Source organism: Macaca thibetana, chromosome 16 (assembly GCF_024542745.1).
Source record: "Macaca thibetana thibetana isolate TM-01 chromosome 16, ASM2454274v1, whole genome shotgun sequence".
In the NCBI taxonomy this organism is placed as follows: domain Eukaryota; kingdom Metazoa; phylum Chordata; class Mammalia; order Primates; family Cercopithecidae; genus Macaca; species Macaca thibetana.
This window is the reverse complement of record NC_065593.1, coordinates 16,799,793-16,822,735: the sequence shown is the minus strand read 5'-3', so window position 1 is coordinate 16,822,735 and position 22,943 is coordinate 16,799,793. Positions and strand designations below refer to the sequence as shown.

General features: G+C 55.8%; 1 protein-coding gene across 1 annotated transcript in view; it reads left to right on the top strand.

Moving 5' to 3' along the window:
* SPNS2 (SPNS lysolipid transporter 2, sphingosine-1-phosphate) overlaps positions 1-22,943 on the top strand; it is a 43,048-nt gene that overhangs the window by 18,518 nt on the left and 1,587 nt on the right. Inside the window, exons 3-12 of the mRNA XM_050765335.1 lie at positions 9,909-10,045; positions 16,130-16,281; positions 16,551-16,617; positions 18,286-18,428; positions 18,722-18,874; positions 18,980-19,169; positions 19,514-19,579; positions 21,605-21,703; positions 21,792-21,955; positions 22,416-22,462. Of these exons, the coding sequence (XP_050621292.1) occupies positions 9,909-10,045; positions 16,130-16,281; positions 16,551-16,617; positions 18,286-18,428; positions 18,722-18,874; positions 18,980-19,169; positions 19,514-19,579; positions 21,605-21,703; positions 21,792-21,955; positions 22,416-22,458 (1,214 nt within the window). The 3' untranslated portion in view covers positions 22,459-22,462. The remainder of the gene's footprint in view (positions 1-9,908; positions 10,046-16,129; positions 16,282-16,550; positions 16,618-18,285; positions 18,429-18,721; positions 18,875-18,979; positions 19,170-19,513; positions 19,580-21,604; positions 21,704-21,791; positions 21,956-22,415; positions 22,463-22,943) is intronic.

Genomic DNA, 22,943 nt, shown 5'->3' with positions numbered 1-22,943 from the left:
ACCAGCCTGGTCAACATGGTGAAACCCCATCTCTACTGAAAATACAAAAACTAGCCAGGTGTGGTGGCGGGCACTTGTAATCCCTGCTACCCGGGAGGCTGAGGCAGGAGAATTGCTTGAAGCCAGGAGGTAGAGATTGCAGTGAGCCAAGATCGCACGACTGCACTCCAGCCTGGGTGACAGAGCAAGACTCTCTCTCACACACACACACAATTATAGCTCATAGGTTTTGCTGTTTTGGGAAATTAGGAACCCCCATGGCCTATACCTAAAGAAGCAGCTGCCACTGAACCTACTGCTTGGCAGGTTGTGTGCTGGGCTCTGCCCAGACTCAGTTCCTGCCCTCAGGTAGATTTGCTTTATCTACGGGGGCAGAAAACGTATCATCAAGTCATCACCCGGGTACAGGGGGACTGTGGGAGCCTGGGTGGATGGCAGAGAGTGTATAGGTAGCTCTGGCTGGTGGCAGGTGGAGAGCACTTCCCTGAGGAGGAGACGTTTGAATGGGGCTTTGAAGGATGAGTTAGAGTTTGTAGTCAGCGCGTGAGATCGAGTAGATGTGTGAAGCCCTCCTTTCCCCTCCAAGCTAGATAAAATATGCCAAGAAAACATGTTTAAATTACAAAGCTGAGCTTGACAGCTAAAGCTAGCAGGGAAATTCCCAGATGCCAGAAGCAGAGAGCTGAACTCAAAAACCGGAGTGGGAGCTAGAATTGAAGCCAAGTGATGCAGAGTGTTTAGGGACCAGATAAATGTCTTCGAAGCTTGTTACAGTATTTTTAATATAAACATTTTTATCATGAAAAATTTTAAACAGACATAAAAAGTAGTGAGAGTAGCGCAGCAAACTTCCACATAACACATCACCCAGATTCTTCAGAGGAACGCCCGCCTGGCTCAGTTTCCAGGCCTGGGGTTTCTTCATTCTAATCATGGGTGATTTTGTTTCCATTCAAGCTTCCTGATTCCAAGCTGTGTCCCCAGGCTGGTGGGTAGTTTTTCTGGTACGGTTCCATTTCAAGCATGGGCATTTCCCACGTGGCTCTGGCTTTATGCAGAAAGCCTAGTTCCAGCCCCTGCTCCCTACAGGCCTGGGGCTTCCACTTCCTTCCCCATAGAGGCCCCCTGTGTTTCCAGGGACCCCCAGCAGAAGCAAATCCCAAACCATTCCTTAGGGAATTCTTTTTTTTTTTTTTTTGAGACAGAGTCTCGCTCAGTCGCCCAGGCTGGAGTGCGGTGGCGCAATCTCGGCTCACTGCAAGCTCCGCCTCCCGGGTTCACACCATTCTCCTGCCTCAGCTTCCCGAGTAGCTGGGACTACAGGCGCCCGCCACCATGCCCGGCTAATTTTTTGTATTTTTAGTAGAGACGGGGTTTCACCGTGTTAGCCAGGATGGTTTCGATCTCCTGACCTTGTGATCTGCCCGCCTCGGCCTCCCAAAGTGCTGGGATGACAGGTCTGAGCCACCGCGCCTGGCCAGGGAATTCTTCATGACCCAGAGCCTGCATGGGACACAGGGGACAATTTCCACTGAAGACAAACTCAAATTCAAAATTAATAGAGCAGGCCGGGCACGGTGGCTCACACCTGTAATCCCAGCACTTTGGGGAGGCCGAGGTGGGTGGATCACCTGAGGTCAGCAATTTGAGACCAGCCTGAACCAACATGGTGAACCCCGTCTCTACTAAAATACATAAGTTAGCTGAGCATGGTGTGGGCACCTGTAATCTCAGCTACTCAGGAGGCTGAGGCAGGAGAATCGCTTGAACCCAAGAGGTGGAGGTTGCAGTGAACCAAGATCGCACCACTGCACTCCAGCCTGGGTAATAAGACCAAGACTCTGTCTCAAAAAAAAATAATAGAGCACACAGTTCTCTCTCATTTTTTTGAGAGGGAGTCAGCTGACTCTGAAATGGGAAAACAGACTCGTCGCAAAGGGACTTTAAAATTAGGCGTGTTTAGGCCGGGCGCGGTGGCTCAAGCCTGTAATCCCAGCACTTTGGGAGGCCGAGACGGGCGGATCACGAGGTCAGGAGATCGAGACCATCCTGGCTAACACAGTGAAACCCCGTCTCTACTAAAAAATACAAAAAACTAGCCGGGCGAGGTGGCGGGCGCCTGTAGTCCCAGCTACTCGGGAGGCTGAGGCAGGAGAATGGCCGGAACCCAGGAGGCGGAGCTTGCAGTGAGCTGAGATCCGGCCACTGCACTCCAGCCTGGGCGGTAGAGCGAGACTCCGTCTCAAAAAAAAAAAAAAAAAATTAGGCGTGTTTAATATTCAAAGCTCTAAAGGAAAGAATAGGATTTGTAAGACAAGAACCGAACATTATGAAAAGAGAACCGGAAAATGTTTAAAAGACTAATATTCAAAAATACTAGAAGTGAAAAATATAAGTATTTAAAAATGGAACGATTAGGTGGGTTAATGAGTAGACTAAACCTAGTTGAAAAGAAAAGTGTGGCTGGGCGCGGTGGCTCAAGCCTGTAATCCCAGCACTTTGGGAGGCCGAGACGGGCGGATCACGAGGTCAGGAGATCGAGACCATCCTGGCTAACACGGTGAAACCCCGTCTCTACTAAAAAATACAAAAAACTAGCCGGGCGAGGTGGCGGGCGCCTGTAGTCCCAGCTACTCAGGAGGCTGAGGCAGGAGAATGGCGTGAACCCGGGAGGCGGAGCTTGCAGTGAGCTGAGATCCGGCCACTGCACTCCAGCCTGGGGGACAGAGTGAGACTCCGTCTCAAAAAAAAAAAAAAAAAAAAGAAGAAAAGAAAAGTGAATTGGAAGCTAGAGCTGAGGAAATCGGCGTCAATGCAACACAGGGAAGGGCGAGGGAGGACGAAGGTTGTTTGTGGCACTGCCTGACTGGAGTGGCTTGTGGCCCATTGGCCGTGGGTTGGTGTATGGGGAGAACAGAAGGAGAAGAGGCTGGACGGTGGGCAGGCTCTGACTATCAAAGGCTTGAAGGCCAAGATAAGGCATGCAGATTTTGTCTTGGGGCAGTAGGGAGCCAGAGAAGGTTTTGGAGCAGGGCAGTCCAGGTAAGATGTGTGTCTCAGGCTGGGCGCGGTGGCTCACGCCTGTCATCCCAGCACTTTGGGAGGCCGAGGCAGGCGGATCACAAGGCTGGGAGATCAAGACCGTTCTGGCTAACACGGTGAAACCCCATCTCTGCTAAAAATACAAAAAATTAGCCGGTTGTGGTGGTGGGTGCCTGTAATCCCAGCTACTTGGGAGGCTGAGGCAGGAGAATTGCTTGAACCTGGGAGGCGGAGGTTGCAGCGAGCTGAGATCGCACCACTGCACTCCAGCCTGGGTGACAGAGCGAGACTCCGTCTCAAACCAAAACAAAACAAAAAGATGTGTGTCTCAGGATATTCATTCTGGGACCAAGTGTGGGAGGGGGCAGCAGAGGAAGCTGAAGGCTACTCAGGGCTGGGGTTTGTGGGCTCACGAGGAAGTGCCAGGATGGGGATGGGGGAACGGAGGGAGAGTGGGGACAGAGGAAGAGCCAGCTCAGACTGAAACCAGACAGTGCCTCTACTGTTGGGGGTGAGTCTCCTTTTGGCCGTTCTCCCCTCCCCTCTTTAACCAGCCCAGTGGCTCCTGCTTCAGCAGACTTGGGTTCTGAAGGCACAGCTGGGCAGCCCCTGTGGCTGTTCCGCAGGGCCCTTCTGTTTAAAGGGTGGCCCCAAAACCTCATTCACCCTGAGGCCTGAGAGGCCAACACAGGTCTTACATCCTGAGCAGGGGATCACGGAGCAGGTGGTTCCCGTCCTTCCACCGGGAAGTCTGAGTGTGGTGAGCTTTCAGGCGCTGACAGGGCCATCTGTCCTGAACATTCTCCGTCAGCTTGGCCAGCCTAGGCCGTCCCTTGGATGGCAGAGCCTGGCCCCTGCCCCACCCATGCCTGCCTGAGCACCCTCCCTGCCCACAGGATGTGGAGGATGGCGAGTCTTCTCCAAATAACAGATCAGCCATGTAAAAATAGCCGTGGTTCAGCCCAGGCTGAGGCAAGGCCCGAATGCAGGCTCCAAGGCCGCAGAGTGGGGGCTCAGGGCTCCCCCAAGCCCAGACTTGCCCTCTCCTGCTCCAAAGCTGCCTTCTGGGGTCATACAGGCCATGTGTGCCATGGGGATGGCTCCCCTGATCACGGATGGGGGTCCTGGGGCTGCCCACCAGGACACCGAGTCCCCGTGGGGGTTCTGAGCTCTGGGCTGCCATGAGAGGTGGACAGCACGCGTCCACCCTTCTGGCTTTCTGACGGCCTCCTGCCAGCCCGGCGAGGAGGAGGGGGCGAGGCCCTGGCCCAAGACCCCGAGGCAGGCGGGTTGCTCTAACTCCTCCCTCCCTGCTGTCGCGGCCCTGCCCGCTCGGCCCTGGCTCCCTGCCCTGCCTCTCCATTGTCCCAGACCTGTGGGCTCAGCACACGTGAGCCGAGTGAGGGCTTCCCCACACCCTCCACAGGATGTCCCCGCGGGAGCTGCTGGGAAAGCCGCCCCTACCAAAACCAGGGGTGGGGCTGCCAGTCTGCCCAGAAAGCTCTCCTCAAACAAACAAAGACCACGGGATTGCGGGGTGGTGGGCAGGGGAAGCTTCTAGCTTGGAGGCCCAGCCCAGGCTGGTCTTTATTCTCAGCAGAGTTGCCTGCTGGCCTCTGTGTCCCCATCGGACACGGTTCACATGGGCAAGGCTTCGCCTATCCCGTCCCTTCTGCCAGGAACATTCTCTCAGCCCCCTCCCTGTCCCTACCCTGATTGCTTTCAGGCCCCTTCATAGCCTGTGACCTCCAGAGGGCCAGGAGGGGATCTTCCCTCCTGTCTATCCTGAGCAGAGGGAGGGCGGCAGTGACGGATCTCACGTCCCTCCTGGCCCTGGACTGCCGTGTCCCAAGGGAAGGCACTGAGGGGCAGGCAGGTCCAGACTGTGCCTTCCTAATTTGGTCTGTCATCTCGGGCAACTTCTTCCACCTCTTGGGGCCTCAGTGACCCCAGCTGTAAGATGGGGGTGGACGTGGGGAGGATCAGGTGAGCTAAGGGCACGAAGGTGCTTGGGCAGGTTCATCAGACTGGGGCCGCTGGGTGGGGATGGGACGTGCCAGCGTCTGCCAGGAGTCCACCTGCAGTCCTGGGGGCTTCTGCCCATCTGAGTGAGCAGCCAGAAACCAAGGAAGGGTTGAAAGAGCTAGGAGGGGCCTGTGCTTCCTGTTCCACTGCGGGCAAGAGGGGAGAATGGAGCATGATGGCCGGGCTCTGGCGAAGGTCTGGGTCACGTCCCTCCAGCCCTTCTTCACCTCCCTGGGTAGGGGGCTTTTTCAAGGGTCCCACCATGGCGTTGGGGGGCGGGGTAGAGAGAGTGCGCTGTGGTTCTCTGTCACCTTCTAAACACCAAATCCTGTCCTGGTCTTGAGCCCAGTCCTCCCTCCACAGCCTGGTCTCTCGCTACTTCCTCTTCAGCATCCTCAGGCCATGGCCTGACCTGTCTCCTTGCTGTCCTCAACAGGCCCTGAACTTTCCCTGACCTTGGGAACATCAGCTGGGACCTTCCCCCTTCCCAGCATGGCAGTCTGTGGAGTGATTTAGAGCAAGGACTCTGGAGTCTGCCAAATTGGGGTTTAAATTCTGGCTCAGCCGCACACTGGCTGTGTGACATCACTTCTTGTGGCCTCTATTGTCTCCTCTGTAAAATGAAGAGAACAGAATCCAATGAGATCATCTGTGCATATGTCAAGTCTGTATCCTGGGCCTTGCCTATAATAAGTGCTCCATGATACTAACTGCAGTTATTATGAACACTAAGCATCAGATGCCTCATGAGCCATTATATAATATTGCTCGTAAGATCTGAAGTTTATATTTCAGTGTGTATTATTGATGTTAAGTATTATCGTAACAGTAAACTTCTATGCATGCTTCAGTGCCCAGCTTTGACGCCACCACCTCCAGGAAGCCTCTCTTCATTATCCTGGCAGGATCTGGAGCTCTTTGGTGGTTCCCCAGCATAGGTTGTCCTTTAAACAGAGCGACCTATGAACAGGATCTGCCGCTGACCAGACAGGGGGCAACTTCTCTTCTGATGCTTTCTGTCGGCTCCCCACCTAGCACAGACAAGCACAGAGAAAACAGTTCCTCCTCCTCCTCACATGTGTCAGTCCTGATGCAATTGGAAATCTCCCTCCTGCCACGTTCTGATCTGATCTCGGGCAGGCCCTTGGAGGCAGGCCCAGCAGGAAAAATTCCTTTTCTAGATGTGAGGAAATAATTTCTGCCTTGACTAATTTAAACAAGGGCCCAGTGTTGACCAAGGCCGGCCCGCTCTGGGCAGGGTGTGGCATTAAGCACCTTGCACGTGCTATCCAGCACCCAGACCCACCCTGGAGAGCGGCTATTTTTATCTTCATTTTACAGACGAGGATGTTGGCGCTGGCTCGGGCCGGCTCGTGAGAGTCAATTGTTAACATTTCAGGAATGGTGTGTGAGCTGGTCGTAAAATACAACCATTGTTAAAAACTAAATGATATCAGCTTACAATTAAATAATCAGAAACAAAGGTAATAACTACTCAAAAGTCCTCACTTCCTAATTGTTTGGCTGTGTTTAGGCGTTATCTGTGTTCCTATGGTGAGTGGCGTCTATTCTATTTGTGTGGTAGAAACACTGGACAATGGCATGTTTCTGCACATCCCTTTCCAACGCCCATCAGTGACATGATGTGGGCAGCCTGAACTCAGCCAGGGCGGAGCGTTTACACCACAGAAATGAGCAAACACAGCCGGGCGCGGTGGCTCACGCCTGTCATCCCAGCACTTTGGGAGGCTGAGGCAGGAGGATCACCTGAGGTCAGGGTGTTTGAGACCAGCCTGGCCAACATGGCAAAATCCCATCTCTACTAAAAATACAAAAATTAGCTGGGCGTGGTGGCGGGCACCTATATCCCAGCTACTCAGGAAGCTGAAGCAAAAGAATCGCTTGAACCCGGGAGGAGGAGGTTGCAGTGAGCCGAGATGGCGCCACGGCACTCCAGCCGGGCGACAAGAGCAGAACTCCATCTCAAAAAAAAAAAAAAAGCAAACATGCTACATCAGGGCTCCTCTTGCCCCTTTTTCAGAGCCAGTTAAACATTTATCAGCACACCACTGAAGGTGAGACACAGAAAGGCTGTGGCCTGACTGAGGTCACTGGCCGGGAGGGAGCAGAGGTGAATTTGAGCCCAGGGTGTGTGTCTCATGCCCGGATTTGTGTACCCGCATGCTGATTCTACCCAAGGCCTCTGGAATTAACAGGTCTGCTTGTACACCCACCACCCATGCACACTCGCTGACCTGTTCTTGCTCGCGTAAGAGAGGGGTAGTCACTCCTCCAGCCAGGTTCAGGGGAGCTCTGCCCAGCTCTCTCACCTCTCCTTCACCTCTCTCTTTTCCTCCTCCCTCCCTCCCTCTTTCTCTTCTCTCAGGTCCCATCTCGCCAGGGTCTCAGGCCCATGGAGGAGCAGCCGGGGCTACACACACATTCAGCCTGGCGGTCAGAGGCCAACTGGCTGCCATGTCTGCCGCTCCCAGCCTTTGTCTGGCCATCTGCCCATCAGCTATGGGACTGCTTTCTAGGGGGAGGAATGGGGGGCCACCTCGCTGTGTGACCTAGGGTCTACCCTGCCTTGCTCTGGGCCTCTTCATCCCACCTGGGGCCTCCCAGGCCCCTCCCATCACTGGCAGTGGCCTCCCTGTGGAGTCTTCCAAACCTCTTGTTCTGGAAGAACAAAGCCAGGTCACGGCCTTTGCTCAGCATCCCCTCATGTTTTCCTTTCTCACCCATGGACGTCACAGTCATCACAGTGGGCTCCGGGGCCCCACCCCAGCCTCTTTCCTGTTCCTCCGACATGCTAAGTAAACTGCTGCCCCAGGGCATACGCACTTGCTGTTCTTGCCCCAATAATTGCATGATTTGTTTCCTTACCTCCTCCAGGTCCTGGCTGAAATATCCCCTTCTCTGACTGCTCTATTTAAAATTGTGGTGGCCGTGTGCAGTGGCTCATGCCTGTAATCCCAGCACTTTGGGAGGCCAAGGCAGGTAGATCATCTGAGGTCAGGAGTTCGAGACCAGGCTGGCCAACATGGAGAAACCCTGTCTCTACTAAAAATACAAAAATTAGCTGGGCATGGTGGCAGGCACCTGTAATCCCAGCTGCTCAAGAGGCTGAGGCAGGAGAATTGCTTGAACCTGGGAGGCAGAGGTTACAGTGAGCGGAGATCGCGCCACTGCACTCCAGAAGCCTGGGCAGCAGAGCAAGACGCAGTCTCACAAACAAAACACCAGCTAAGCTACCTATATCAATCAATTTCTCAGCCAGGCGCAGTGGCTCACGCCTGTAGTCCCAGCACTTTGGGAGGCCGAGGCAGGCAGATCACCTGAGGTCAGGAGTTGGAGACCAGCTGGCCAACATGGTGAAACCCCGTCTCTACTAAAAATACAGAAATTAGCAGAGCACAGTGGCATATGACTGTAATCCCAGCTACTCGTGAGGCTGAGGTGGAAGAATCACTTGAATCCAGGAGGCGGAGGTTGCAGTGAGCCGAGATTGTGCCATTGCACTCCAGCCTGGGTGATAGAGTGAGACTCTTGTTTCAAAAAATGTAAAATTGTGGCATCCACTTGCTCTCACACACACCCTTCCAAGCTCCTGTGTCAGCCCCTCCCACCGTCTGACAGGCTGTGTTATCGATTTGTTTATTTCTTTAATGTCTGCTTCTCCTCACTCGAGTGAAAGCTCCATGGGGTCTCTCTTGTTCATTGATGTATCCCGAACACCTAAAACGGTTCCTGGTGCCTTGTAGGTACAAAAAAATTGTTGTTGTTGTTGAATGACAGGATGGAAGGATGGACGGATGGATGACTGTTTTCAGCCATTAGGAAAGGCCCTGCAGTGCGCTGGGAGTGAGGACAGCTGTGTGGTCTGGCAGGTGTGAAATCGGGAGTTCCAGGCCCAGTTCTGCCCTGATTTGCTGTGTGACCTTTCGTAGATCCCTTCCCCTCTCTGACTTCTGTTCTCAAGTAGAATAAGAAGTGCAGTGTGGTAACATATAAGGAACACAGGCTCTGGAGTCAGGCAACTGGGGTCAGATCCCCACTGGAACATATTGCCTGGGGGGTCTTGGGCAAGTCGCTCTTCCTCTGAGTGTGTCTCCACATCTGTGGGGTGGGAGGGGGCTGGAAAGGTACATGATACATGAGATACAAAGATACATGAGATATAGCTGGGCACAGTGGCTCACACCTGTAATCCCAGCACTTTGGGAGGCTGAAGTGGGTGGATCACTTGAGCCCAGGAGTTGGAGACCAGTCTGGCCAACATGGCAAAACCCCATCTGTAGTAAAATACAAAGATCCGCCAAGCGTGGTGGCCCATGCCTGTAATGCCAGCTACTCAGGAGGCTGAGGTATAAGAATCTCTTGAACCCAGGAGATGGAGGTTGCAGTGAGCCAAGATGATGCTACTGCACTCCAGCCTGGGTGACACAGCAAGACCCTGTCTCAAAACAATAAAAATTTTAAAAAATTTTAAAAAGATAAGTGAGATACGACATGGTAAGTCCCTAGCATAGTGTCTGGCGTGTAGAAAACATTCAATAAATAGATCTTTGCTCTTTTAAAAAGTACCCAAAGGGCTTACCCAAACCTGGACAAACTGGACGAACTGGACATACATGGGAGAGGATGGCGTCATGGATGTGCCTGACCTCGTAAGGCCTTTCCCACCTTCCTGAGGTGCAGCTCGGGCTGAGGTTGCCTCTCTGGGCTGCTTCCTTGGTCCCTTTGCTGCACAGACGCTTGGCCTCGAGCTGGCGTGAAATGGGCCGGGAGGCTGGGGTGCAGGGACCTGGGCTGGCCCTCAAGCTCTCCTCTCCCTGCAGTGTTCATCTGTAGCTTCATGGTGGCTGCCCCCATCTTCGGCTACCTGGGCGACCGCTTCAACAGGAAGGTGATTCTCAGCTGTGGCATTTTCTTCTGGTCGGCCGTCACCTTCTCCAGCTCCTTCATTCCCCAGCAGGTGAGGCCCGCCCAGGCTTCTCCCCCGACCGGTGTCCTGCTCCCTCCGGCGAGTGGCCAGTCTTACTGGCTGGTGTTAATCCAGCCCGGGGCTTCCAGCTCCTCTGCTTGAACCCCACTGTCTTCCCGGTGCAGAAGGATGAGGTGGCCTTCGGGTACTTTTGTAAACCAGTCCTCTAGCTGGGGCCTTCCCCACACTGGCCTCTGACCTGAGAGCCTTCCAGCCCATGTGGCCTCCTGACTCCTCCTGAGTGGCCCTCTGATTTGGGATGGATGCAAAGAACAAGTCTGGCCTAGGAGTGAGGGCCTTGCGTCCTAGTCCTGGCTCTGCCATTACCTGGCTTTGTGACCCTGGGGGAGTCAGTACCCCTCTCTGGTTCTTGCTCAGTTTGCACTTGGTCTGATGACCAGCTAACTTCTTGGGTCGACATCCCAGAGAAGCAAACATCAATTCAACACAAACAAGAGTCTTCTCATTTAGCTCCCACAGGCCTGGGCTTGAATATCCCAACTTTGTTGCCTACTTAGCTTTGTGACCTGGAAGAACGTACTCTTAATGTCTCTGAGCCTCAGTTTCCTCATCTTTAAAATGGGGATAATACTTCCCAACTTGAAGGTTTCCCATGAGAAGCAGCTGAGCTGTGAAGGTCCAGACCCTGGAACAGGTTGAGTGCCCGGCGAGTCATTGTTTCTGTTCCTCCTTCCAGAGATGAGACCGTTGCCTTGTTAGGTAGTGAGTTTCCCATCTCGAGGCATATTCAAGCAGACAGTGGCAATCACATGATGACTGCTGTAGAGAAAGATGAAGGAAGAAGGGGAGAGCATGATCTGTCTCCAAGGAGCTTTCAGGATAGCTCTGTCCTTGGGAGCACCCAGGCTTCGGGGTAGGAAGATTTGACAGGAGCACCTGTGCTCAGAGCCTTCAAGAGGTGCAGAAAAAGTGCTGAGAGTCCTCACTAAAGAGACAGCAGTCTCTTGAAATCCATGGGGTCAGAGAAGCCTTCCTGGAGGAGGTGGCATTTGCGCTGGGCAGGCGGGACTGTGAGATTAGACCTTTTGGTGAAGGTAGCATGGGCAGAGGGAGTCAACACACAGATGCAGAAATGGTGGAGTATGTTGAAAGGCTGAGGATTGGGCCAGGTGTGATGGCTCGTGCCTGTAATCCCAGCACTTGGGGAGGCCGAAGCAGGTGGATCCCCTGAGGTCAGGAGTTCGAGACCAGCCTGGCCAACATGGAAAAACCCCATCTCTATTAAAAATACAAAAATTAGCCAGGCATGGTGGTGCATGCCTATAATCCCAGCTACTTGGGAGGCTGAGGCAGGAGAATCGCTTGAACCCGGAAAGTGGAGGTTGCAGTGAGCAGAGATCGTGCCACTGTACTCCAGCCTGGGTGACAAGAGCAAAACTCCATCTCAAAAAAAAAAAAAGATTGAGGATTGCATTCTCACTGGAAAGAAAGCAGGGACTGGGTCATGGAGAACCTTGAATGCCAGGCTAGAGGGCCTGGGCTTCCTTCTGTGGCAGTGCTGAGCTCTGGAAAAGTCTGAAGAACAGTGGCGGGGTCAGATTTGGGTTGATGGTAGGGACTCTGGAGGGAGGGCAGAGAGAATCAGCAGGTTTGCCAAGGACATCCTTGCTTCATGGGCAGCTTCACAGAGGAGGGTCAGGTCAGGTAAAGCTCCAGGCCCAGGATGGCAAGCAGAGCCTGGAGGCCACAGTCAAAAGTAAGGACTGGACCAGAGGCCTCTAAGGCCCCTCAGGGCCTCATCTTGCCCCTGGCCAGGCCCCTGGTCACCAACCTCTGAGGCTGCTCCTGGGACTGACCAGTAAGTCTAGGACCACCATGCCAGGTCTGGGTCCATCTCCGGGTGTGTGGAAGGGGAGGGAAGATAAGCAAAGGCAGAGGGAGAAACAGGTCACCTCCATTGAAGCCATAAATTCATTGCAGTCACAATTTGCATCCCATGGGGGTTTCTGGTAGACCTTGGCAATGTGATTCTGAAGTTAATTTGGCAGAGAAAATGCCCAGGAATAGCCAAGAACATTGTGAAAAAAATAACAGTGAAAGGGGATTTGCCTCTCAGTTATCAAAATACAGCGATTCTAACTAAAACAGCAGAGGGATGGACTAAGATCAATGAACCAGAGTCCTCATTTCTACGGGGATTTAGTATAGGATGAAAGTTGCATCTCAAATGAGTGGTTTGGGAAGAACTGTGTATCCAACTGGATTGAAAGAAAAGTTTGGCCTGTGTTTCAAACCGTCCTGCAGAATAAAGTCCCAAAAGGGGAAAGTAAAGCAAAAAGCATGCTCTTAAAATCTAGAACATAAGCTGGGTGCAGTGGCTCACGCCTGTAATCCCAGCACTTTGGGAGGCTGAGACGGGCGGATCACGAGGTCAGGAGATCAAGACCATCCTGGCTAACACGGTGAAATCCTGTCTCTACTAAAAATACAAAAAAAAAAAAAAAAAAAAAAAAAAAAGCCGGGCGTGGTGGCAGGTGCCTATAATCCCAGCTACTCTGGAGGCTGAGGCAGGAGAATGGTGTGAACCCGGGAGGCGGAGCTTGCAGTGAGCCGAGATCATGCCACTGCACTCCAGCCTGGGTGACAGAGCGAGACTCTGTCTCAAAAAAAAAAAAAAAAATCTATAACTATGAATCAACAAGAAAAAGACAAATAACTCAGTAGAAAAATGGGCAAGAGATAGCTACAGTTTCAGGAGAAAATACCCAAATGGCCAATACATGTCGGAAGAGACGGTGCTCAGCTTCTCTAGTCATCAGGGAAATGCAAATTAGAACAACAATGAGATCCCATTTCACACCCGTCAGATTGGCAACAATTAAAAAGGCTGACAGTACCAAGTGTGATCAAAGCTGTGGGGACTCCAGCCCTGCTGGTGGGAGTGTAAATTGGTAGAACCTCTTTGGAGAGCGAAATGGCAGGATATTGTAAAACTCTGTGTATCTCCCATGGCCCAGCCTTCTGCTTGGGGTATACACTCAAGAGAGAAACTCTTGTTTCTCTCTTGTAGATACATGCATGTAAGAAGAACAGTAATACCAAAAAAAAAAAAAGAAAGAAAAAAAGCCATCTAAACAACCATCACTGGTGCGCACAGTTTAATGGTATATATGACTCTTTCCAAGACAGAGTTTTGCTCTTGTTGTCCAGGCTGGAGTGCAGTGGCACAATCTCGGCTCACTGCAACCTCCACCTCCCAGGTTCAAGTGATTCTCCTGCCTCAGCCTTCCAAGTAGCTGGGATTACAGGCGCCCGCCACCACACCCAGCTAATTTTTGTATTTTTAATAGAGATGGGGTTTCACCATGTTGACCAGGCTAGTCTCGAACTCCTGACCTCAGGTGATCCTACCACTTCAGCCTCCTAAAGTGCTGGAATTATAGGCGTGAGCCACCGTTCCCGGCCCTGTGAGACTCAATAGGAAAAGAATGAACTAGATCTTAATTAACTAGCATAAATGGGTTTCAAAAAAATAAGAATGAAGGCCGGGTGCGGTGGCTCAAGCCTGTAATCCCAGCACTTTGGGAGGCCGAGGCGGGCGGATCACGAGGTCAGGAGATCGAGACCATCCTGGCTAACACGGTGAAACCCCGTCTCGACTAAAAAGTAGAAAAAAACTAGCCGGGCGAGGTAGCAGGTGCCTGTAGTCCCAGCTACTCGGGAGACTGAGGCAGGAGAATGGCGTAAACCCGGGAGGCGGAGCTTGCAGTGAGCTGAGATCCGGCCACTGCACTCCAGCCTGGGCGGCAGAGCGAGACTCCGTCTCAAAAAATAAATAAATAAATAAATAAATAAATAAATAAATAAGAATGAGGGGGCAAAAGCAAGTTACAGGATAAGATACATGGAGGGTTTCCTTTCATGTTCATTTTATTTTTAAATGTTGTTTGTTTTGAGACAGAGTTTCGCTCTTTCGCCCAGGATGGAGTGCAGTGGCGCAATCTTGGCTCACTGCAACCTCTGCCACCTTCTCCCCCACCACCAGGTTCAAGCGAGTCTCCTGCCTCAGCCTCCTGTGTAACTGTGATTATAGGCGCCTGCCACCGCGCCTGCCACCACGCCTGGCTAATTTTTGTATTTTTAGTAGAGACGGGGTTTCGCCATGTTGACCAGGCTGGTCTCGAATTCCTGACCTCAGGTGATCCACTCGCCTTGATTTCCCAAAGTGCTGGGATTACAGGTGTGAGCCCACCACACCCAGCCTTAAATGTGTTTTTGAGACCGGGTCTCGCTCTGTCACCTAGGCTGATATGCAGTGGTGTGATAATAACTCACTGCAGGCTTGACTTCCTGGGCTCAATTGATCCTCCTGTCTCAGTCTCCTAAGTAGCTAGGATGCACCATGATGTCCTGCTGACATACATATAAATATATATATATACATATTTTGAAATGGAGTCTTGCTCTGTCACCCAGGCTGGAGTGCAATGGTGCAATCTTGGCTCACTGCAACCTCCGCCTCCTGGGTTCAAGCAACTCTCTGCCTCAGCCTCCCCAGTAGCTGGGATCACAGGCGCCCGCCACCATGCCCGGCTAACTTTTGTATTTTTAGTAGAGAAGGGACTTCAATGTCTTGGCCAGGCTGGTCTTGAACTCCTGGCCTTGTGATCCACCTGCCTTGGCCTCCCAAAGTGCTGGGATTACAGGTGTGAGCCACCATGCCTGGCCTGATTTTTATCTTATTTTCAATTTTTTTGTAGAGATAAGATCTTGCTATGTTACTCAGGCTGGTCTCGAACTCCTGGCCTCAAGCAGTCCTCCTGCCTCAGCTTCCTAAAGTGCTGGGATTATAGGCATGAGCCCCCATACCCAGCCTCATGTTTGTTCTTTAAAAGCACACAGAGGGCCGGATGTGGTGGCTCACGCCTGTAATCCCAGCACTTTGGGAGACAGAGGCAGGCAGATCAAGAGCAGCCTGGCCAACATGGCGAAACCCCATCTCTACAAAAATTCAAAAATTAGCTGGGTGTGGTGCTGGGTGCCTATAATCCCATCTCCTCAGGAGGCTGAGGCAGGAGAATCACTTGAACCCGGGGCGCAGAGGTTGCAGTAAGTGAGATCGCGCCACTGCACTCCAGCCTGAGCAACAGAGCAAGACTCTGTCTCAAAAAAAAAAAAAAAAAAAAGAAAAGAAAAGAAAAAGAAGAAATTAATGCAAAAGAGACAAATGACCCAACAGAAAAACAGGCCAAGGCTGTAGGCAGGCGATTGCCAGGAAGAGAAACAGAGGCGAGGAGCTAAGGGCAAATAGGGAGATGGGGAGAGGGAGGAGGAGGAGAGACAAGCATGAAGGGGTCAGAGATGGGCCAACGCAGGCAGCACCTGCAGGCACAGCAGCCAGGAGCGAGGTGAGCAGATGGAGGGAAGTCAGGGAGACCCGGGGGAGGGCTGGACGTGGGCGATGCTGGCCAGATGGGTGGCCAGGGTGGGGCTGGGGAAAGATGACCAGGCTGGGTTCTCAGGCCCCGGGCAGCTGGGGCATGGAGGAAGCAGGTCCACATCAAAGGGGTCATGCTACCAGCAGCTGGCAGGGCCCCACCCTTCCCCGCTCAGCCAGGCTTTGCCCTTTGATGTATATGGGGGGGGGGTTCTGGGTCCCCTGGGCTTCCCTGCCCACTCCCCACTCCACACTGGGCCCTCAGTGCTGCCAGGGCTGGCCCAGCCACCCGGCTTGGGGGAGGGACAGAGTGGAGGGTGGTGGCTTGAGGCTCCCGATGTGGAGTCAGAACCAGGGAGGAGGTCTCCCAGTTGGTGGAGTAGTGGAGACATAGGCTTGTGTCCCCAGTGCCTATGAGGACAGAGGGGCCTGTCTGGGCCATACCACTCTCAAGCTGGGATAGTCCTGGCCCCGTCAGACCCACTACACAGAGGGGCAAACTGAGGCCCGGAGTGGCCGGGGGAGGTGGTCTTTACGGAGGTGCAGCCCACCAGCACCCTCACCCTTCTCTCTCCTGGCTCCTGGGCCCTGCAGGGGGAGGGAGCAAAGTGGGAACAAGGGATGAGAGGCAGACAATGGGTAGCTGGTCCCCCAGTATCCTCCACCCCTCCCCACAGTACTTCTGGCTGTTGGTCCTGTCCCGGGGGCTGGTGGGCATCGGTGAGGCCAGCTACTCCACCATCGCCCCCACTATCATTGGCGACCTCTTCACCAAGAACACGCGTACGCTCATGCTGTCCGTCTTCTACTTCGCCATCCCACTGGGCAGGTGAGAGCCGGAGATGCCAGGGGCTGGGTGAGGATCTGGGCAAGGTTCCCTTGGACTTTTGAGTGCTCCCACTCCCTGGGGTTCTGGCCCAGGTGGGCGCCCTCAGAGAACTAAACATGTAGGTGATCAGCCTTTGAGAAATGCCTGGACCTGCTCCCTGGCCAGCTGGCTGGGTGGGGAGGGTGGGCAGCCTGCCTTGCAGACCAGCAGGCACTCCCTGTCCCCAGCCCCTGTCTCTGCTCAGCCTGACGTGTCTCTCTTCTCTGCAGTGGCCTGGGCTACATCACTGGCTCCAGCGTGAAGCAGGCAGCTGGAGACTGGCACTGGGCATTGCGGGTAAGGCCTACGTCCCTTCCCACGAGGACACTCTTCAGTCCAGATCTCGCCCCACGGTTGCCCAGAGATGTATCCCAGGCTAGGACACAGACCTCCAGGATTCCTCCCCCAGCTGCCTGGACTCTGAAATCCCTGCCCTTCCAGATGAGTCCAGATTGAGGTGTCAGAGCCAGACACAGCCCTGCCACCCTCAGGGCCCCCAGGCTGAGGGTTGGAATCTCCCGCCCGGGAGTCCCAGGTTGAGAGAATCAAGGATTCTCCCACCACGTCAGGAAATTCCAGGTCCGTGGCGGAGCTTCCTGCTTCCAGCCCTGGCACTGTGCTAGGGTAAGGCTGGGACAAGACCTCTGTGTGGGGGCCCCAGGGTCTGGAGCCACTTCCTGTCTCGCTGGGTTTGGGGCAAGTTACCAAGGCCCCAGGACAGTGCAATCGGAGGAAACAGAGATCCCCAGTCTCTCAGAGGAGCGGAAGCTCAAGACAAAGTGTTTTTTCCTAAAAGCAGGAAGGAAGTGGCCTCCGTGGAATTTCTTAGTGTGGGGGGGGGACAGGTGGGGGGGCGAGAGGGAGGCCGCAGGCAGAGGAACTCCCCAGCCCAGGGGCTCCCAGTCCCGGGGGCATGCGGGAAATTGTTCTGTGGGGCTGGTGAGATGGAATCCAGGCTGCCAGGATGTCACCCTCCCATCCGGAGAGAGGCCTGGGGCCTTGGAAGTTCTGTTCTGGAAAATGGGCTGGACACAGGGAAGATCCAAAAGGGCTCATGAGCCTCTGTGGGGCCTGCATGGGCCCCCCACCAAATGCCAGCCCACCTGATCTGTCAGTCCAACACTTCATACCCGGACAGCACCTTCCCAGGGCCCCGCGACTGAGGAACCTACATGGGGAACCTTCTCCAGGAATTATCTCCTCCCTGAAAGTCATCATCCCATCTGGCTACTTATCTTCCATTCATCTGTCCATCCATCCGTCTGTCCATCCGTCCGTCCCTCCATCCGTCCGTGCCTCCCTCCCTCCCTCTCTGTCCATCTCTCCATCCACCTCTTCAGCCCTCTCTTCTCCATCCATCCATCCACCGCTCCACTCACCCACCCCTCCTCCTTCCTTCAGTCTGCCCGGCTTCCCTGTATCCTCCCCATTCTGGTCCTGCCCCTGGTCTGGACAGTCCTTCTCAAGCCTCCAGTCTCTTGACTGACCTCAACCCCAGCTTTTCTTTTTTTTTTTTTTTTTGAGACGGAGTCTGGCTCTCTTGCCCAGGCTGGAGTGCAGTGGCCGGATCTCAGCTCACTGCAAGCTCCGCCTCCCGGGTTCCCGCCATTCTCCTGCCTCAGCCTCCCGGGTAGCTGGGATACAGGCGCACGCCACCTCGCCCGGCTAGTTTTTTGTCTTTTTTGGTAGAGACGGGGTTTCACCGTGTTAGCCAGGCTGGTCTTGATCTCCTGACCTCGTGATCCGCCCGTCTCGGCCTCCCAAAGTGCTGGGATTACAGGCTTGAGCCACCGCGCCCGGCCTGCCCCAGCTTTTCTCAGCAGCCCAGTTAGGAAGACTGGGCAGATACCAGCTCAGAGGAGCCCCCTAGGGCCTAGAGAAGGCACGGCTTGCCCGAGTCCCTCCTCCTGCAGCAGGGACGAGCCTCACTGGGCCCTGGTGTCCTAACTTCCTGCTCCCTGGCAGGTGTCCCCTGTCCTGGGCATGATCACAGGAACACTCATCCTCATCCTGGTCCCGGCCACTAAAAGGGGCCATGCTGACCAGCTCGGGGACCAGCTCAAGACCCGGACCTCATGGCTCCGAGATATGAAGGCCCTGATTCGAAAGTGAGTACCTGGGAAGGGGTCTGGTGGGAAGAGGGAAGGGTGCTGAGATGAGGGGCCTCTCCCTGCAGGGCAGCCCCCCAGCACCCTCAGCCAGACACCCCACCACCTCTGCTGCCTCAGTGCTAGGGGGGACATTTTGGCCCCTAGAATCAATTATTCCTGCAGCCTGAACCCTCATCCCTGGAGCCTGTAAGATGAGGCATTCGGGGCCTCCTGTTCCCCAGTGCAGGGGGCTGCCTATGGGGGCTGAAGGAGGTCCCTGAGCTCAGTGTCACTGCCTGGCCTCTCCCCAGCCGCAGCTACGTCTTCTCCTCCCTGGCCACGTCGGCTGTCTCCTTCGCCACAGGGGCCCTGGGCATGTGGATCCCGCTCTACCTGCACCGCGCCCAAGTTGTGCAGAAGACAGCGGAGACGTGCAACAGCCCGCCCTGTGGAGCCAAGGACAGGTGGGGCCCGCGGGGTGGGCCCGGGGCTGGCGAGGGACCTCGGACAGGAGAGCTCCTCAGCCTTAGCCCCCTCAACTCATGCCCCACCGTCCTCTGTCCCCACAGTCTCATCTTTGGGGCCATCACCTGCTTTACGGGCTTTCTGGGTGTGGTCACGGGTGCAGGAGCCACGCGCTGGTGCCGCCTGAAGACCCAGCGGGCCGACCCACTGGTGTGTGCCGTGGGCATGCTGGGCTCTGCCATCTTCATCTGCCTGATCTTCGTGGCTGCCAAGAGCAGCATCGTAGGGGCCTATGTGAGTGCAGTCGGGGGGCAAGGGTGCAGGGAAGCTGGACCTGGGCCACGGGAGGGTATGGAATAGGACATTTGGTCTGATTTGCTGGACGTTCCCTTCCCTCAGGGAGGCTGCTGATCTCTGGCTGCCCCTGCTCATCCTCAGCCTGGCCACGGCCTGTCCAGGGCCTCTGGTGTCTCAGGGCCACAGGGATGACTTGGTGTTTGGTTAGCCCATGAATGGATGTGGGCCTGGGAGGGGTGAGGATTCGTGGGCTCCCTGCCAGCAGCCAGTGTGTAGGGAGCAGGCTGCAGCTGCTGTGGATGGAGGCACCCCTGATGGTGGCTTTGCATTCTCCTGGGCAGATCTGTATCTTCGTCGGGGAGACGCTGCTGTTTTCTAACTGGGCCATCACTGCAGACATCCTCATGGTGAGCCAGGCAGGCCGAGGTCACCTTGTGCTGCGGACCCAGACCTCTTGACCTCACAGGGGTGGCTGGGGAGGGCCGGTGAGGGGGTGGGAGAGCTGGAAGTGGGTGGTGGGGAAGGCAGGCCTGCCAGGAATATGAACCCAGAGGCAGGGAGGGGATCAGAGTTTGGGGTCGGCCTCCAGACAGGGCAGGAAAACAGGGTTGGGCAGGCAGGCAGAGCGAGATGTGGGGACCGAGTGGGAGAGGGTGGCTCGAGGCTCAGGTTAGTGTCTAGGAGGCTGGCAGTGCCAGGCTGGCACTGAGGTGGTGCTGCCTGCCAGCACTCCTCCCAACCCGCCCCCCCCACCGGGTCTGAGCATCCATGGGCTCTGCCCCCTGCTCAGCCTGGCTCCCAGGCGTGCCTGCCCGAGTGCCTGCGGCTGGGGCCGGGTGGACAGAGGCTGTCTTCACAGGGCCAACAATGGGCTCTAGACCAGCCAGCCAGGGACAAAGGGCTGTCTGAGCAGCCAGCAGGGGCTAGGGATTTGTGGCCATCTGGGGGTGGCAGGAGTGTGACACTTGGTCCCGTGGCCAGGGGAGAGTATCTGGGAGGTGTCGGGGCAGGCTCTGGGGCAGAGAGAGGGAGGACTCAGGGGTGGACTCTCAGGGTGCTCGGGGTTGGGCACCCCAGCATGGCATAGCCCCGGAGATGAGTCTGCCAGGGACCATTGCTCCTGCACTTCGGGAAGCCTGCCTCACCCCACCCCAAGCCTCCCAGCATCTCCGCTACCCCCGGGGTGTCACTGTGTCCTCCTGAGTCCATGGGCTGGGGTGGTGGCAGGGGTGTGCCAGGGTCACTGCACAGGCCCAGCGTGAAGGGAGGAGTGAGTCTGTGGATCAGGTGCTCTTGGTGCTGGGCACGACCCCTCCCCTGCGTCCACCCCCAGGGAGCCCCTGACAACTGCCGGCAGGGTCAGGGTCCCAGGGAAATCGTGTCCCAGTTTATTAAGTGTCACAGTTTATTCCTGCTGGAAATGGGGTCACTCGTCTCATCAGGCTCAGGCCTTTTTCTACCCGCCCCCACCTCCCGTAACGGGATGCCCCGTGGGTGCTGGCTGCTTGCACACAATGCCCACTAAGGCTGGCGCTCCGAGGAGGCAAGGCAGCCGGAGTTCGGGGCACAGGGGCTGCCTGGGCACCCACAGAGCTGGCTGTGCCTATCCCACCTCCACCCCAGCCCCTCCTGACTCTGGCCTGCCCAGCTTTGAAGCAAAGCTCCTGTGGGTCTGGGGCCCAGCAGGGCCTGGCATTCAGTGCTGAGGGTGCCCATGGGTGAGGGGCCAGCTCCCGTCCCAGGCCAGTCGAGGCCTCACTTGGTCTTCAGGGAGGGGAAGGAACCAAGATGGGTCTTTAGCTTGTTGGGAGGTGAGGACAAATGGCCACAGCTGGGGTTCGGGTTCTCTCGGGAACATGTGCCTCTCTGGATCTCAGTGTCCCCATGACCCAGGGCCAAGGGCAGAAGCCAAGGCACCCTGGTCTCAGGAATGGAGCAGGAGCCACCCCAGGAAGGTGGCAGCGCGGCCGTTCCTGATGTCTTGGGTACTCCAAGACTTGGAGGCCTCCGGGCTAATGGCCTCTAGTGACTGGCACCCACACAACCCCCAAAGTATCCTCCCTTGACCGCATGTAGCTGGGAGGGAGGTGAAGATTGTCATTTCTGAGGGGTGTCCTGGGGGCGCAGCAGGTTTGAGGCCAGTGATGCTTCCGGTCTGGGGCAGGCTGCAGTGGTCTGGGTTGAAGGTGTGGAAGCCCCTGGGGCTGAGGGGGTGACTGCAGCTGTGTGTGGAAGGGGCTCAGGGAGGAGAGGGGTGACTGGTGGGAGAGGAGCAGCCAGGCTGGTGGGGTGGGCAGTAGAGGGGACTGTGGGGAGGAGGTACGGCCCAGCAGGGAGAGGTGTCAAGATCCAGGGCAGGGGAGAGTGAGGGTGTGGAGGCTTTAGAAGTGCCATGGCTCCTCTGGCTGCTGACCTGCCTGCCTGTTCCACAGTACGTGGTCATCCCCACCCGGCGGGCCACTGCTGTGGCCTTGCAGAGCTTCACCTCCCACCTGCTGGGGGATGCCGGGAGCCCCTACCTCATTGGCTTTGTGAGTAACCCTGGGGTGGGGCTGGCCTGGGGAGGTTGGGGGGCTTCAGGAGGGCTCTGCCCTGACATCCACCCCCAAATCCTCACAGATCTCAGACCTGATCCGCCAGAGCACCAAGGACTCCCCGCTCTGGGAGTTCCTGAGCCTGGGCTACGCACTCATGCTCTGCCCCTTCGTCGTGGTCCTGGGTGGCATGTTCTTCCTCGCCACTGCTCTCTTCTTCCTCAGCGACCGCGCCAAGGCTGAGCAGCAGTGAGTGGGGGTGAGGGAAGGCCTGCTGTGCCTACTGGGAAGCAGGGACCGTGATAGCCCCTGTGAGCCCTGCCCTGGGATGGGTGGGGAGGGTACAGGCCTCCCATGCACCCAGTGGGGGACCTGGTTGCTGGGGTCCAGCCCCCGGGTCAGCCTGGAGCTGTGGGGGGCCACAGGGGTGTCCGGGGGGTCCAGACGTGGGTTTGGCTCTGGACTTAGTGGTTTTCAAAGCTGGGACCCCCTCCCCTTCCTCTTACTTTCTGACTTTTCTCCTTTCCTCTTTACTCCTGTCTGTCTCTTCTCTCCCCACCCCTGGGCTCTCCCACCTCCCCCTGGGGCTGACGAGGTCCCTGCCCAGCACCTCCGGTCAGCTGGCCCCCAGGACGCGATGTGCCAGAGCAGTGCCCGGGCCCGGCCCCCGCTGATGCGCCGCCCTGACCCCCGCCCGTCTCTCCCCCAGGGTGAACCAGCTGGTGATGCCGCCCGCATCTGTGAAAGTCTGAGGTGGTGAGTGCAGGCCGGGAGGCCCCCGGGGGCTCCCTGCGGAAGGGGGAAGGCCAGGGTGAGGCGACAGGGAGCACTTTTCTTCGGAGTCACCTCCTGCCCCAGCACATCCCACCAACCCTGGGCTTGGTCTCTGAGGATGTTGCCAGAATTTACTGATGGAGCCATGGGTGGGACAGCAGGCTCCTCCTTCCAGTAAATGAGCTCCCCTTTCCTTCCTTCCAAGGGCTGGGTGGGGCCTCACATAGGTCAGGGCCAGGACTGGCCAGGAACTCCCCACTCTGTCCGGACTTCTGTTCTCCCAGATCCTCCTAGATGTACCAGGGCCTGACTCCTTGGACCTTCCCTCTGGGAGCTATAGCTTCCCAGCAGCACCAGAGCCAGGGTCACAGCCCCAAGACCAGGGGAAGGCTTGCGTCTCCAAACAGCAAGAAAAGGGAAGGAGGGAGGGCAGCCGTGGAATAGGCCTCACTAAGCCCCACTT